Below are 14,799 nucleotides of genomic sequence, written 5' to 3'. Positions count from 1 at the left end.
ATGATACCTATTCATTGTTCAAAACTACTAAGTTTGGGGATAATTTGTTATGTGGCAATAGAGAACTAGTGCATTTGATCTGTAGTTGAGGTTAATGTTCAGTATCTTTTCCTGTAAGGGAAGCCTCTGAGACAAGAGAGAATGTTAGAAGAGGACTGGCCTTGCATTCAGGACACCTCTATTGGGCTCTTGGCCAGTGTCACACAAGCTGCAATTATTCTGGGTCTAACTTCCTAATATATTTCAGAGAGTTAAATTAAAGCTGTCCTAATGGCCATTCATATTTTTAAATTCTGTAACACTAAGAGGGTTCTCATGGTCTCTGTTTGGGAATCTCTCTGTAAATGAAATGTTTAATTATTTACCACAGCATTGTCTACTTTTCGATATATTTTCTCTACTTCTATATTTGTCTCTATTTTCACAAATGATTAATAATTAGAGAGAAAAGATTGCTAATGCCAAGATAGTAAATGAGGGAAAGAAAATGTTTGGCTGCTGTGTATCCTTGTATGATCTACTCTGGCCTTTAAAGAGTATGAAGAAAGAAAAAAATGAAACCTTGAGGGAAGATGTGAAAAGGTGGACACATCAGAGTAATTTTCCATAACTACAGAGTGATGAAATAAATCTGCCAAACTAAATAGAATATCGTGCTTCATGAATTATTCTCATATATAAAAAACTTGTCTTAAACAGAAGAGAATCTTGTTTCAAAGCAAAATATAGTCTGCATTGTCATCAATATATCTAATATGTACTTGGAGAATACAATAATAATGAAACTATTTTTCCTTGTTTATGGCCACACTACTGTACATTCATGTCTAATTAGGGAGGAAAAAACCTTCTGGTATCTTATTTAATGTCAAATGTTTTACAGTTCATAAACTATGTAAATCATAATTTAAGACATCAATTTTGTAATTTCCAAATTAGAATGTTATCATATGCTTATACTAAAACTTCTTCAGTGACAATAAAATAATATTATGGGATGGTATCAATTGGTTAATATTGACGTAGATGGTAGTTTTTAAGTGTAGGAACTGGTTCTATACTGTGGTTTACACGTTAGTTACTATCTTTACCCTTTACCCCTGCCATTTGATCTATAGACTAGAATAATCCTTTTGATAATTATGCTTGTAGTTTGGGTAAGATGGTATTCTGTTTGGGTGAAAAAAATTTAAAGGTCTTACTGTGCATGGACTAGTACCATCTTAAAACCAACTGATACTAATATAGAAATTAATACCAATTTTAGTAGGTTCTATGTATTGAATGCTTACTCTTTCCTAGTAGCAAATGAAATGATTTACATTTAAAAGTCTCATTTAATATCTTCCTCATAATAGCTTATGTGGTTGTTATCATTCCTCTCCCAAGAGACAAGGAAATTAAGTCTTAGCGAAATAAATCTAGTTGCCTATGATCACACAGCTACTTGGTATCAAAGCCTGAGTTCTAACACAGGTCTCTCAAAATCCACTATGACTAGAGTATGTATTACTTCCTTTGATTCTCAAGGATCTAGAAAAGAGTTTAAAAATAATATAATAAGGCCATTTTCAATTTGGTTGATAAAAATTAAAGCAAAGAGAAGTTTACAAGCTTGTCCAAGGTCTATAACTAGTTAGAGACAGAGCTGATAGAACTATCCAGTTCAGTTTTGTTTCAACTATTTTATGATTTTTAAATTACAGTATATTTTTGTTCTTATGTGGAAAATATTTTATTTCAGAAATACCAATGTGAATTGACTAAAAAGCCACCAAAAGTTAAAAAACCAATAGAAGAAAAATAAAATAAGCAATGAATAGTCCAGTCACTTAGAATGTTCCATCAATATCTAAATATATTTATATCACAGGTTCTTATTAAGTTGCCAGTTGGAGGTTAAAATCTAAATGGTAATCATGAATTAGCTAGCAGCTAATTAACTTGTATTAAAATGAATTAATGCAGGTAAAGTATACTTAGTAAACTACTATTTGTTAATAATATTTTCGTTTTCCCATAATCCAATTTAGGTATTAACACAAAGATTTTGTTCTCTACTTTCACTCATGATTGGAAAAGTAGTCTTAAGGATTAGAAATGTGCAAACATTTTACCTTCCAACTCATTTTTATTTTTCTAATTTATCCAACAAAATAAAATCTTGCTCCAAAAAAACAGGTGTCCTAACTCTGGGTACACTATATCTTGAATGTTAGACATTCCTTCCAGCATTAAAAAAAAAACAAAAAACAAACTGCAAATCAAGTCAGGCAGCAAGGGAACAGAGCAGCTTACATATTTCTGAAATAAAAAGGTTTAATTTTCTTTATAATCTTACAATATTTTGAAATCTATGGAGTCTAATAAAAACCACGTTTAAAAACATGCAGTTTAAAAATATATACACACCTTTCACCAAAGTATTTATTAGAGTGAATTATCCAGGGAGGAAATCCCACCAAATTCCTGATTTGAATACCAAGAAAAATTGCTAATTCCACCTTACCCTGTGAATGGTTCATATTTTCTCTATTAGCATTTCCAAATAAATCCCTGGAGGAAAATGGAGCCAAATAATGCACTCTGTAAACAGCCACCTTGTATTTTATACGAAATCTCTCAAGGTAACTTCACATGATTTTTCATACAATTACAGGCTTCAAAACTTTCAGAAGAAATAAATGCATTTTTGTTTAATTTATTGATTTTTCTCATTAAGTTCATGATGAAAAAAGCAGCAATACGGTATTAGAAGAGAAGAAGCAAATTTATGAATTGGTAATTATGTTTCTACTTCTAGCCCCAAAATGTAATTGTTTAAAGAATAGACAAAGATATGGTTGTATTTGCATCTGCATTTAAAAATGAGCAAATCTTACATTTCTCCCCAGGGAGTATGACTCAGTCACCACTTTAATAAGGCCAGTGATCAAGGGGAAACTTGCTAAGGGTTAGATAATATACTCTAACTAGAGTTGTAGCTCTTAGCTTGAAACTTATATTCGAAAATCTGGCAAGACTTACCCACAGGCATGATATAATAGTATTTACCCTTTCATCATTTTAGGATAGAAAGTTAGATGTTTGACTTGTATATCTGGTTTTCTAAAATAATAACATTATATTCACATTTTTGGTTAATGGAAGAGAGGTTCTTTGAAGGCTGACTAAATGCAGTCTGAATTCATAGCAATGTCACACTCAAATAATCAGTGCCTGTCTGTGAGATTTGTTTGTCTGACTGTCACCAAACTAGACCTGAAACTTAGAGGAAGTTTGAATTTGTGTCCTTGTTACTCCCCAGAAGAAATTTTCTGAAGGAATGAAACTATAATAGAAAAATACCAATTTTGCATACTCCAAGGCTATCTTGATTCAGGTGGGCATTAACCCAAATGCTTTCCTAGAATAGTTTCAGTATTCCTTCCCACCACCTCCCCCTACTTAAAGGGACATTTGTGATCCTCTCATAATTTGATATTGTGGATTCTATAACCTCTACTCCCAGCTACATGTTACACTGCAATATTTCTTCTCTCCAAATGTAGTAGAGAATAACCTTTGTTTTGTTAGAGGTTTACAGGGACACCATGACCTAGCCCAGGGGGATGGCTGCAAGAACAAAGAATGCCTGCAGCAAGAAGATTACAACAATCAACCACACCTCCTCCCTTATTTTTTGTATGAAAGGAACCTGTATTCTGACTAGAGCAGGATGGTTCTCCAAGACATTAGTCTGCCATCCTCTCAGTCTGCCGGCTTTCCGAATAAAGTTGCTATTCCCTGCCCCAACACAGCTCATCTCTGGATTTATTGGCCTGTCGTGTGGCGAGCAGAACGAGTTTGGACTCAGCAATACAAACAGTAACTTTTAAGAGGAGATAGAAATTTATGCGTGGCAATTAATCTTTTAAAAATAGCCTTATATTTTTCTCTTTCCTTAGAAACGCAAAACTTGTCTGTAAAATACTATAGATTTTCAAATCATTGAAGAAATTGAACTACTCGTTCATCCTTAAGATTTTTATGTACTTTCCTGTAATTTTTTAAATATTTCATATTTTCATTGGAAACATCAAATCTCTCTTTCCTTCACTACTCTTACTCGATAATTTCTTATCACCTTGCGTAGCAAAGCAAGACACAATAAAAATACTAAGTTTATGCAATCATGGAATTTCAGAATTGGAAAAAAACCTAGTTTACTCTAATCTCATCAAAAAAAGAGATGAAGACATGGAATTCATTAAAGTGATGAAGAAGTAATTTAAGAAAAGTCTGACCAGGAACATCCAAGCAACCGATTATGACTTTAGGATGTAAAATTGAATTAAAATGTTACGGACTTTAGAGGGGAGGGTAGAGCTCAGTGGCAGAGCAAGTGCTTAGCATGCACAAGGTCCTGGGCTTAATCCCCAGTACCTCCATTAAATAAATTAAAAAGCCTAATAACCTTCCCCACAACAGAAAAAAAAAAAAAAAAGGTTAAAATGTTACGGACTTTAGAGCTGACTGAAACATACCAAGTTGGCAGAAGTGTGATTAATGTGCAGCCTTACGTAGAATTACAAGATCAGAGCTAAGATAGGACTTTTGGTGACTACATATCACCAAAAGAACCCCAGGCCCTCTGAGCACACTGAAGAGGGTATGGATTTCTTTTCCTTGGAAACCAAAATATAAACTTTGATATTCGTTATGAAGGAAGATTAATAAAATGGCCGCACTTAGGTTACCAGATTGCTTATTCTTATGCTTGTCCTTAAAACGGTCAACTGATCTGAATGATTGGTTTTTACTCATAGTTCCAGGCCCATTGTTAAAACTAAATCTATTGATCTTACTGTTTCTACTTTATTTCAGTAATCAAAAGCTATAATCATGCTTGGTCTCTGAGCTGATCTCCAGGGAGAAGGTCACAGGACTTTAACCTTACAAAATAGCCTGAATTACCAAGAAGACCACACCTTGGGTGCTTATAAGATAGACTGAAAGAGTGACAACCGATAGCCTCTATAGAATTGGTTGCCTGGAGGCATCATGACGCCACTCTAAGTCTTCTGATGAGAAAATGATTCTGTTGATTGTTATAGGGGCTTTATTGTTTGAGCTAGGGCTATATAACCACCCCATCCCATCTCCAAAGTGGGTTCGCAGTCCTGCTGTGAGTCCCCTTTGCCCGTTAAAGCAATAAAGTTGCCTCTTTCTTTCTAAGCTCCAAGACCTTGTCTCTGGGTTACTTGGCTCATCAGGGATGGGGGCCGATCTTTCAGCAACAATTGTGTTTATAACCTCCATTTCAATCTATAAATTTAGATATATTCTGAAGTTTAAATGAAGTACATTTAGAGTATTTAGTTCTACCAACTTCAATTTTTCCTTTTTTGGATGTATCAAATCTTTGACATACTGAATGTAGCTTCTACAATTTTAAAGAAATCCATTTTTCAAATCAAACAAAAGTTAGTGAAACTCTTAAGAAATGAAGACAATTTAAAGCTAGAGGAGTCAGTAGACACTTGTAATTTTCATGTGGGTACAAACTCTATACTAGACGCAACAGTGCAAATATCTTTTAAGTTTTTTCAACTTAGATACACTCAAACCATACATGCAGCACTGGCACCAGTCCCAGGCATGTGACCCTGAGAATCTCTGCTCCAGGCCCTGTGGGGACTCCCTGGGTTCGCTAAACCAGACAGGCTTCTGCACAGTGTACTGTTTGCTACACAATGTGGAAATTGGCCGTGAAATGTCCATCATGAGTGTCTGTATCAGTAAATTCTCTCGCTGTCTATTTTTTATCAGGTAATGTTCTTTTAATCAGTACTAAATGCTCATATCTAATTTCTCTGTGGTGGACATGGCAACAAAATAAGAATTACGAAAAGGAAGTAAAATAAAGAACACAAAACTAGTTACCAGCTCAGGAATTTGATGATTCCATTAGAAACACTCAATTGTATCTGAAACTGACTCAGTCCCTTATTTACTACATCTTGCTTCAGATTAATATTTTAGATTCAAACATCATACAAGTCATGTAACATCTACAGTGGTCCTAGCCAGTTACAAAGATGGTTCAGTATTTAAGTTCATGTGTATGTTTAGAGGGTTGTGGTTATTTTCTCTATGTCTATGCCTTTCAGGTGAGGTAATGGAGAAGCAGGGCCTCTAGAGACGTACAATTCAAAGTTTGGTCCTTGGAGTGGCACTGCATTCCCTGGGGATTGTTCCAAATGTAAACCCTCATCCCACTTCCAGTCAACAGACTCATAATCTGGATTTAAACAAGATCCTCCTGTGATCCAGCTAGTCCACATGCACTTTACTTAATTACACTGTTCTTAATTCTTATATAATAGCCACATTTGGTTTACATGCAAGTTTACATTTAGGATACAAAATGTACACATGAGATGGTCTTTGGGGAAGGGAGACACGGAGAATGAACGAGATATGTTTCTGTGCCTAAACAATGGATGGAGGTAAGAGTAGCGTTCATGGAAGTGAGGAAGTGAAGAGAAAATTCTCTTCTTCCCTTGGGCAAACATCTAAGTGAAGGAAATACAACAAAAGAAAATAAGAAATGTATATTGAACATTTTATAAGAAAGGAAAGCAGGATTTTTTTTCTTTTTCAGTTGATTATTTCTACAATAATTGCTTCATATATTTTTAATCAAATAAAGATGCAGATTTAGTGATCATATATTTTAGAAAAAAAAGAGTGGTATTTATTGAATTGTTATTGTTGGGAAAAAAACCTGAGAAAGTAGAATAAGATGGGAGAGAAGAGAAAAAGAGACTTATTGTGCGAAGTTTGTTATTGAGAAGCATGTCACTTTTATAAAAGATACCAAGGATTTTAAATTACCCCTGAGTGGTGAAAGTATTTCCCATAATAAGCAGCTTCCCACAAACCTCCTCACCTTTTTCATGACATGAAATTATATATTTTTATATAAACCTCATGGATACTTTTTATTCTATTATTGGTGGACTAAGTGAAACAATGGAAAGTTATACGAATTCAGTATTCCATGGGGATAATTACTGACCATCTGTACATAAAAATGTTTTCTTTCTTATGATGAAATTTCTTGAACAAAATCTAAAAACTGCTGACTGTGGTTAAAAAAAAAATTAACAAGAGAATTATAAGGAGAAGACTTTACCAGTCACAGTGTCTTTAAATACTGGATGTAAGAATAATGAACTATTATGGGGGATTCATGTTTGCAAAATGAGCTACCAGTTGGTAATTAATGGAGCTGTACAACACCCTGGTGAGGTAGGTGTGTTTTATTGTTGCCATTTTACAGATGCAAAATGGGCAGCAGAGAGTAATGAAGTATTTGGCCCCAGGGAACCTAGAAAATCAGCATCAGCAGAAAGCACTGACTTTTCTAAAATATCTGATTGTGATGTAAATAGGTATTAACAATCACTTATTGTCTGGGTTCTTTTGGTGAAATTACTTAGCCTCCCTGTACCTTAGTTTCCTTATCTGTAAAATGGGAAGAGTAATAGTACTTATCTCAAAGGGTTGTTATTACAATTGAATTATTTAATCCATAAAAAACACTTTTAAAAGTACCTGGCATATAACTGGTCAACTGTCGCTATCTATGAATTATTAACTATGTGCCTTTCTAAGCACTGGGAATATAGAAGTGGACAAAAGACGCCCCTGTCCTCATAAGCTCTGTTTATTAACAGAGAGTTCTCTCAGCCAATGGATATCAGTGTAAGTGTCTTTCTTATGAACAGGTAGAAACAGGAAGTCCCCGGGGCTTGCTTTCCTTGTTTTTTAATTGCTAAGGGTAATTTCACAGTCACTAGGTAACTTGTCTCAATTTCCTGTAAATGAGTTCTGAACAAGGAGGATTTTATTAATTTTTAAAAATTTTTACTGAAAGTAAACAGCTATGTTAGGCACTGACTGGAGTTGGGCAACAAAGACAAGAAATGATCTTTCTTCAGGGGCTCACAAACTAGTGAGAGAGTCAGATACACATATACAAGACTTAAATCAAGACGAACTTTGATAAACGTAGTAAAAGAGCAAAGAAGCAAGAGAGAGAAAAGTGCTATGGGCACAGAGAAAAAGAAGAAGAAAAGTAACAATGCGAAAACGAAGGATAAAGAAAGAAGGGAAAGAGGAGAGATACTGGAAGGGTATGTTTGATTTTCAGTGAGAGTTTTGGCATTTAGTGACTGCAGGGGAGTTTGCAACATTTCAAAGGTGGAGACTGAGACCTGGGTTGGGAGCAGATGATGTCTTAGTTATGCTGAAATAAATTTCTACATCCAGGATGGAGCCACTCCCATCCGGAGTGCCATATCAGCAAACCGAAACTTAGATCACGTTTGTGTCCTTGTAAATGTTCTGCTTCAAAAACGCAGTATATCCAGTTAGCTAATCCCCAAATGCCAAGCCAACTATTCTTCCTCCCCTGTTCCTTCTCACCCTCAACAATGTTGACTCTGTGGCTCCAGCCAATCAGATATTTTCTATTTTTTTCTTCCTTGTTCTTTATTCTTTGTCCTATAAAAGCTTCCTGTCTTCCGCCCCATTTGGCAGTTCCCTGAAAGGAGACCATCCACTTCATGAAGTGTTATATAAAGTGTATATATCCCTAAACCGTCTTCATGGTTGTTAACAGTTCCCTCATTACGAGTATGTTCTGCTTTTGGAGAAAAGCATTGTTAGTAAGTAAATACGAAATGTAATTTTTTTTGGCAACTTATACTTGACTTTCTTCATTATTTTTAGTGTCTTTTCACACTCAAATGATATTCATGTGAGTTTAAAAAATAAAACATTTTTTGAGTACGAACAGGGAAAACTAAGAATTGGGGGAGTATGATTAACTAAACAGAGAATATCTAACTAATTATAACCAACAAGCAGTATGTTTTCTTCCCCATACCCCTCTCATCACTCACATACACACACAGAAACAGAAGACAACAATAGCAGGGTCTTATTTTTATATATAATTTTGATGTGAAGGTTATTATTCCCTGTGGTGAGGAATTTTTTAAATGTGTGTATGCACTTAATTTTAGTATATGTAAGTTACTTGAAAGATAGTATAACCTATCTATACAGCTGTATAACACAAACAGTAGCATTTCAAAACAGCTAAAAATGTAAGCAATTATCTTTCCAGATCCTTATTTTACAGATGAGAAAATAGGATTAAGAAAGGTCTGAGCCAAACTCAAATTTTTGAACACTTAGGCCAGGCCTTTTTTCTAAGCAAAGGTCACTGGTAACAATACTATGTGTTTGACCTTAGATATTTGCAGACAACCACATACTAAGCAGCTTAACTCCTTTTCTGATTCACAGACCAATGCTTCTAACACAATGAGAACTTAAACAGAATCACTTTTTTCAGAGAAAGGTATGAATATTAATCATTTGTGTATTAATTATAGGTTAGAAATACAGTGTATCTTTGATTGACAGGAAATGTAAGGTTTAGATGCCATAAATTAAAGATGGCTGAAGCACCAATATTAAAGATGGAGGAGAATATGAATATTGGAATAAGCTGAGGGGTAAGATTCTCTCATAGCTCTCTGAGCACTGAGGTGCCTTAGCTATTAGCTGGTGCACCACCAGATCTACTTGAATCACCTTTACCTGTTCCTGCTCCCATGCCCCAGCTTCTATATGTTTTGCTTTTTAAAGGTTTGTACCTGCCATATTGTTAAGACACCTAACCTTGGGCTTCTGGAGCCAGTCCAGAGAACCAGAAGTGCCTAAGACTTTTTCCTGCACACCACATATATGCCTCCATTCAGGTCTGTATTCAATGACAGACTGAAGCCAGAGTATGGAAGCTCAGCTTCTTTGTCTCCATAGAATGAAACTCTGAGATGTAATTTAGACTCCAGCGTTCCCCTTAGTCGCTGAATTTGATTGGCATCTTCCTTCCCGGCAGGTCCTGCTTCCCCCATTGTCTTACCAGTTCTCCTGGGAGCTTTCTTAACTAATCACTTGCACACAAATTCCCATCTCAGGATCTGCTTTTGGGCAACTAGGTCTAAGATAACTACCAGAACTATTTACGATCTATCCATTCCTGCATCCATCCATATTTATTTATATTTGAGACCTCCCTCTCTCTTTCTTGCCTCTGTCTATGTACTTCCATACACTTGTCCCACTCTAACCCAACAGGTCACTTGAAACAGCATGTTTTCATTCTATACTCTCTCTATTTGTATAATCATACAAATATCTAGGGCGATATTTGTTTTCCCAAAATAAGATCATTTGTACATATATTTCTTTGTATCTTGCTTTTCTTACTGAGCAATATTTCAATTTCTAGTAAATAAGGAAATTAGCACTTTAACTGAGTTCTATTTTAAGCTGCCCTAGTTCAAAGCTTTATAAAAATATTCCTTGGAAGGAGAAACCATGTTATAGATGTAGATATGTAAAATGTATAGTAAGAATTTGAAGTCACAGTTGGGAAAAGGTTTAATGTTGTCAATCATTTTATGCTCTCTCTGAAAGGTCTGATATTCTAACATCTTTCATTGGTTGCCTACACATTATGTATTTATGTATGAAGAGATCATGATTTCTGTTTAGTTTGTACATAATTCCCATGCTATTGTGTCCTGACTTTATATTGTATTATACGTCAAATAATTCACTAAAGCTTTCTTAAATGATACTGATTTAGTGCACTCTTCATCTTTAGGTCTGTTTACAATTAATCTTTAAAACCCACTAGAAGGGTTGATATCTTTATTTCCAGTTTGTAAATGTGAAGTCTGAGACATAGGGAGATTAATTGACTTTTTCCTGGCCACAGGCATAATGAGAGTCAGAGTAACATTAATCAGGAATCCTTGGCTTCCAACTCTAGGTTTACTCCATTAGCGCTGGCTCATTGCCATTTTCTTACAAAATAAACTCCTTCATAACATTATTTATTCTATCATTAAAACATGGATATTATGTTAATGACCATCTTTCAGGATCTTATTATTTTCTAAAATTCTGATTGGATGAATGTTGTTTCCTTTTTATGGAATCTGTTTAATTTGTCTTTAACTAGAAATACTGCAAGTTATCCATCTTCAAACATATGAAGTATAAATGACTATAGAATGAGAGTAATTTTCTGTGTGAAATGTAACCTTTATAAAACACAGAGAAATATTTTCATCCTAAAAATTTGGTTATAAATATGTGTGCATTGCTTTTTAAATAATCAGAAGGTTTGAGTACATGAGTATATTTAAACTAGGTGACAGAAAATATGTATATTCTTGTGACAGGTTGTAACATTTGAAAGGACAGCCCAATAGGATTTCTGAGCACATGATGGCCAGACTAATGTATAGAATCTGTAATCCAATTTAAACAGAGTAAATTCCTCCATTCTCAGACTATGAATTTATCCTAATCAGTTAATAACAATGATAGTTTCCACTTACTACATAATGCTGAAATTACTAGATACAGCTATGCTACTGAGTTGGTCTTCTCCCTTTTTCAAACTTACATTTGCTCCGAAGCAGTGGAATAGAAAAATATAGACTTCTGTTTCTCTTCTTGCCCTATATTTCTTCATAGGAAATCTAAGTTTATTTGTATGTTCCTTTGCTTCTAAAAAGTTACAAAAATTCAAGAAGTTCTTTCTTATTTTGGTATACCACTGGGGAATTACATATAATTTTTAAATTTTAATTTTTTAATGTAATTCTCCCTTATCAATATTCCAGGGTAGTAGAAGCTCAATGAGATATATTATCAGAATTGACTATGTGGTCTGCGATAATATGTATAGCAGCAATATCTTAGTGGTGACAGACAGTGGGGGGAAGCAGAAAGAAAGAATATGAATACAATAAAGCTAAGCAAGTATATAATTTGGGAAAATGTAATTCAGAAAAGTTTTAAATGACAGAAATGGAAATTAAGGTTAACAACTGATTTATTTACCAGATTTATCTTGCTAGCTTATAAAATAAAACAGGTAAATGTAAAGAAAAAATTAAATTCATCAGCTATTTCCATTTATAACTTAAATCATCCTTCTAAATTATAGCAGACCATAACTTTAAACTTATTGGCAAAGGATATGACCTACACGAACTTGCTTTAGGTTATGGTAATTCCATTCTGTTATTTCTTCCCAACTGAGTTTTAGAAACAATGTTATGTCAATTAAACTGTAAGTTGGAGTTGCTACTTCTTACTATACTGTAAAAAACTCCCTAGAGTAGGTCAAGATAAGAGATGAATATGTTGTACCTTCTATTTTAATCTGACATAAAACAAAACAAAATAATTAAGAAATTATAAGCACAATAGTAAATTGGAGAGTATTCAAAGACATAGTAGGTATGAGATTAGGCCAAAGAAGAACAGGTTTTAAAGTAAAATAATATTGTATATCAACATGCTTAATATATACATATATGCATATATATGTATATGTAGTTTTTTTAGGAAGCTCCAAATAAGACCTACTTTCTCATAGTACTTGATCTCGTAGTCCAGTATGGCTCCATTGGAAAAAGCAGGTGCTTGCCATGATAGGGCAATGCTATTTTGAGATGCCCAGTCCTTCCTTACCATACCTATCAGGGAAGGTGCTGAAAGGAAAGAAAATAACTAAGAATTAATTGGCAGGAATCATTCTCCATAATCTTTTCTTTAATATTTTGTCTTCCAAGGAAAACATAATTCTTGTTGAAGAGGACAGCAATTGTTGATGTCAGATTAATATGATAGCCTTAGGATATACTTGACTCAATCCAAATAAAGTATTAAGATATATTTAGAAGCACTACTAGGGAACATAGGAAAAAACTCAAATAGTCTAAGAATAAGGGCCAGAACTCATCATCTCTGGTTTTTTTAGAGGATGACAATTTTCCTTAAACTGGTTTTGGTTTTGTGCTACAACATGAAGTACAATACACTTGATTCTTATATTTTATAAAATCTAAAGCTGCTATAGAAAAGTCCTCTGCAATCACAAGATCATTTAAGGCTTTTTCTTTCCTTTTGACTTAGTACTTCATAAAATCTTAGTACTTAATAGAAGTTTATATCACAATCTTAACTACAGTAAATTATTGCTTATCAACGTGAAGATTATTTCTTTTGCATGTTTTCTGTGACATCTGAATACAACTGAAATATTTAAGTTCTGAAGTTTATTTTCATCATCATGTTTATCTCCTTTTCCTATATAACATTTTAACAATCCAATCCTAACCCAAAGTTATCTTGTATTAAAATTCCAAAATTTACCTAGAATGTAAAAGTGTAGGTTCTTTTATCTAACAAAATATTTCTCATTTTTAAGTATTCTAATTATTTTCAAAAGTAGTTTTCTACATAGATTTTAAAACTCACTCTTAAAAATACAATAAATATACTGAGATTGGTGAAAAAAATCAACCTAGGTAATTGGCAAAATTCCAAAAATTTGACACGGGGCTCTGTTGGTCAGACTAAGGGGAAAAGCACTTTAATACACTGGTGATGTAAATGCAAAAAACCACAACCCTTATGATGGGAAATTTAATAATTTAAGGTAAATTATATATTCATTTACACTAGTTTGGGAATCTATCCCAAAGATATACTGCACAAATACAAAGTGACATATTTACAAGACTACTCACTGAGATTCATTTATAAAGATTGGAAACAATTTAAATGCCCATCAATAGGGAATCAGTTAAAAAAACTATGCTACATGCACTATAGAATTATGAAGCTGTAAAAATGAATTGTGACTGTCTATAAATACTACAATGGAGTTATTTCAGGATATATTTCTAAGTGAAAAAAGTAAGGTGAAAATGTATAAAAACAACGTAAGGATAGACCTAAGAATAAAAATAATAACAATGGTTACCCTTAGAGGGTGGGAAGCAACAGGATGGACTCTACAGGGTTAGAAGCAAAACATGTCTGACTATATCTCCCCTTGGAGGTTTACTTTGGAACCCTGAAAATATTTTAAATAATTTTAAAAAATGAACATTAAAAAAAAAATCTCAAAAAAATTAAAAGAAAAATAAAAGAAATCTGTGTATTGAGTTTAAAGCAGAGCTTCCAAGAGGAACTACTTAAAATGATGTTAAAACACAGTAACAACATGTATCCCAATGGGACATATTTTTAGTATTTTAAAAATACTGCAAAAATTATTAAACTATTTTTTAGTAATGATACTGTTAGAGGTAGTGTTGGTGTTATGATTCTGAATATGTTTGTGTAAATTGAGGGATAAAGCAAATGAGTAATTATGTTGGTGTTACTGAGAATTAGGGTATTTTTCTTATGAGAAAAGGAGATACAGGTATCGGACCAATGAAGGTAAGTAAAAATCCTGTACTAGTAAACTCGAATTAGAAATAACGTTATGAACTCATGACATCTTTCCAGTTTATTTTCAGATATCCATCCAAATATACCAATTGCAGTTGAGAATAGGATTTGAAAAATTGACTATGATTACAATGAATATACTTTAAATTTCTAAAAATGACTCAGGTATTAAATTTTGTATTTAATTTCTCAATGTTGTTTTTATATATTAAGGATAAAGTATTATCTTAAATTTGTAAGAATGACAAGTTTAGTTTTCTTAAGGAAATAAATACTTTAGAATCTATATTTAAAACTCTTTCCAGCTATTCAATGAAAGCATTATTGTTGGACTGAAATATATCCTTAAAATGAGTAATAATTATAGAAATTGCTAAGAAATATCAAAGTTTATGCCATAAGCTAAGA

The 14,799-nt window shown here is 33.4% G+C and overlaps 1 protein-coding gene across 4 annotated transcripts in view; it reads right to left on the bottom strand.

The window, feature by feature from the left end:
- The window catches only part of EPHA6 (EPH receptor A6), a 730,766-nt gene that overhangs the window by 275,499 nt on the left and 440,468 nt on the right, over positions 1-14,799 (bottom strand). For 3 of the 4 annotated variants that reach the window (XM_032489792.1, XM_032489798.1, XM_032489806.1), the window contains one exon: positions 12,514-12,638. The exons of the other annotated variant lie outside the window; for it this stretch is intronic. In XM_032489792.1, coding sequence (XP_032345683.1) covers positions 12,514-12,638 — 125 coding nt within the window. The remainder of the gene's footprint in view (positions 1-12,513; positions 12,639-14,799) is intronic. 4 annotated transcript variants of the gene reach the window in all.

This window comes from Camelus ferus, chromosome 1, assembly GCF_009834535.1.
Source record: "Camelus ferus isolate YT-003-E chromosome 1, BCGSAC_Cfer_1.0, whole genome shotgun sequence".
NCBI lineage: Eukaryota > Metazoa > Chordata > Mammalia > Artiodactyla > Camelidae > Camelus > Camelus ferus.
Note: the sequence above shows the minus strand (reverse complement) of the source record. Positions and strands in the feature narration are given on the sequence as shown.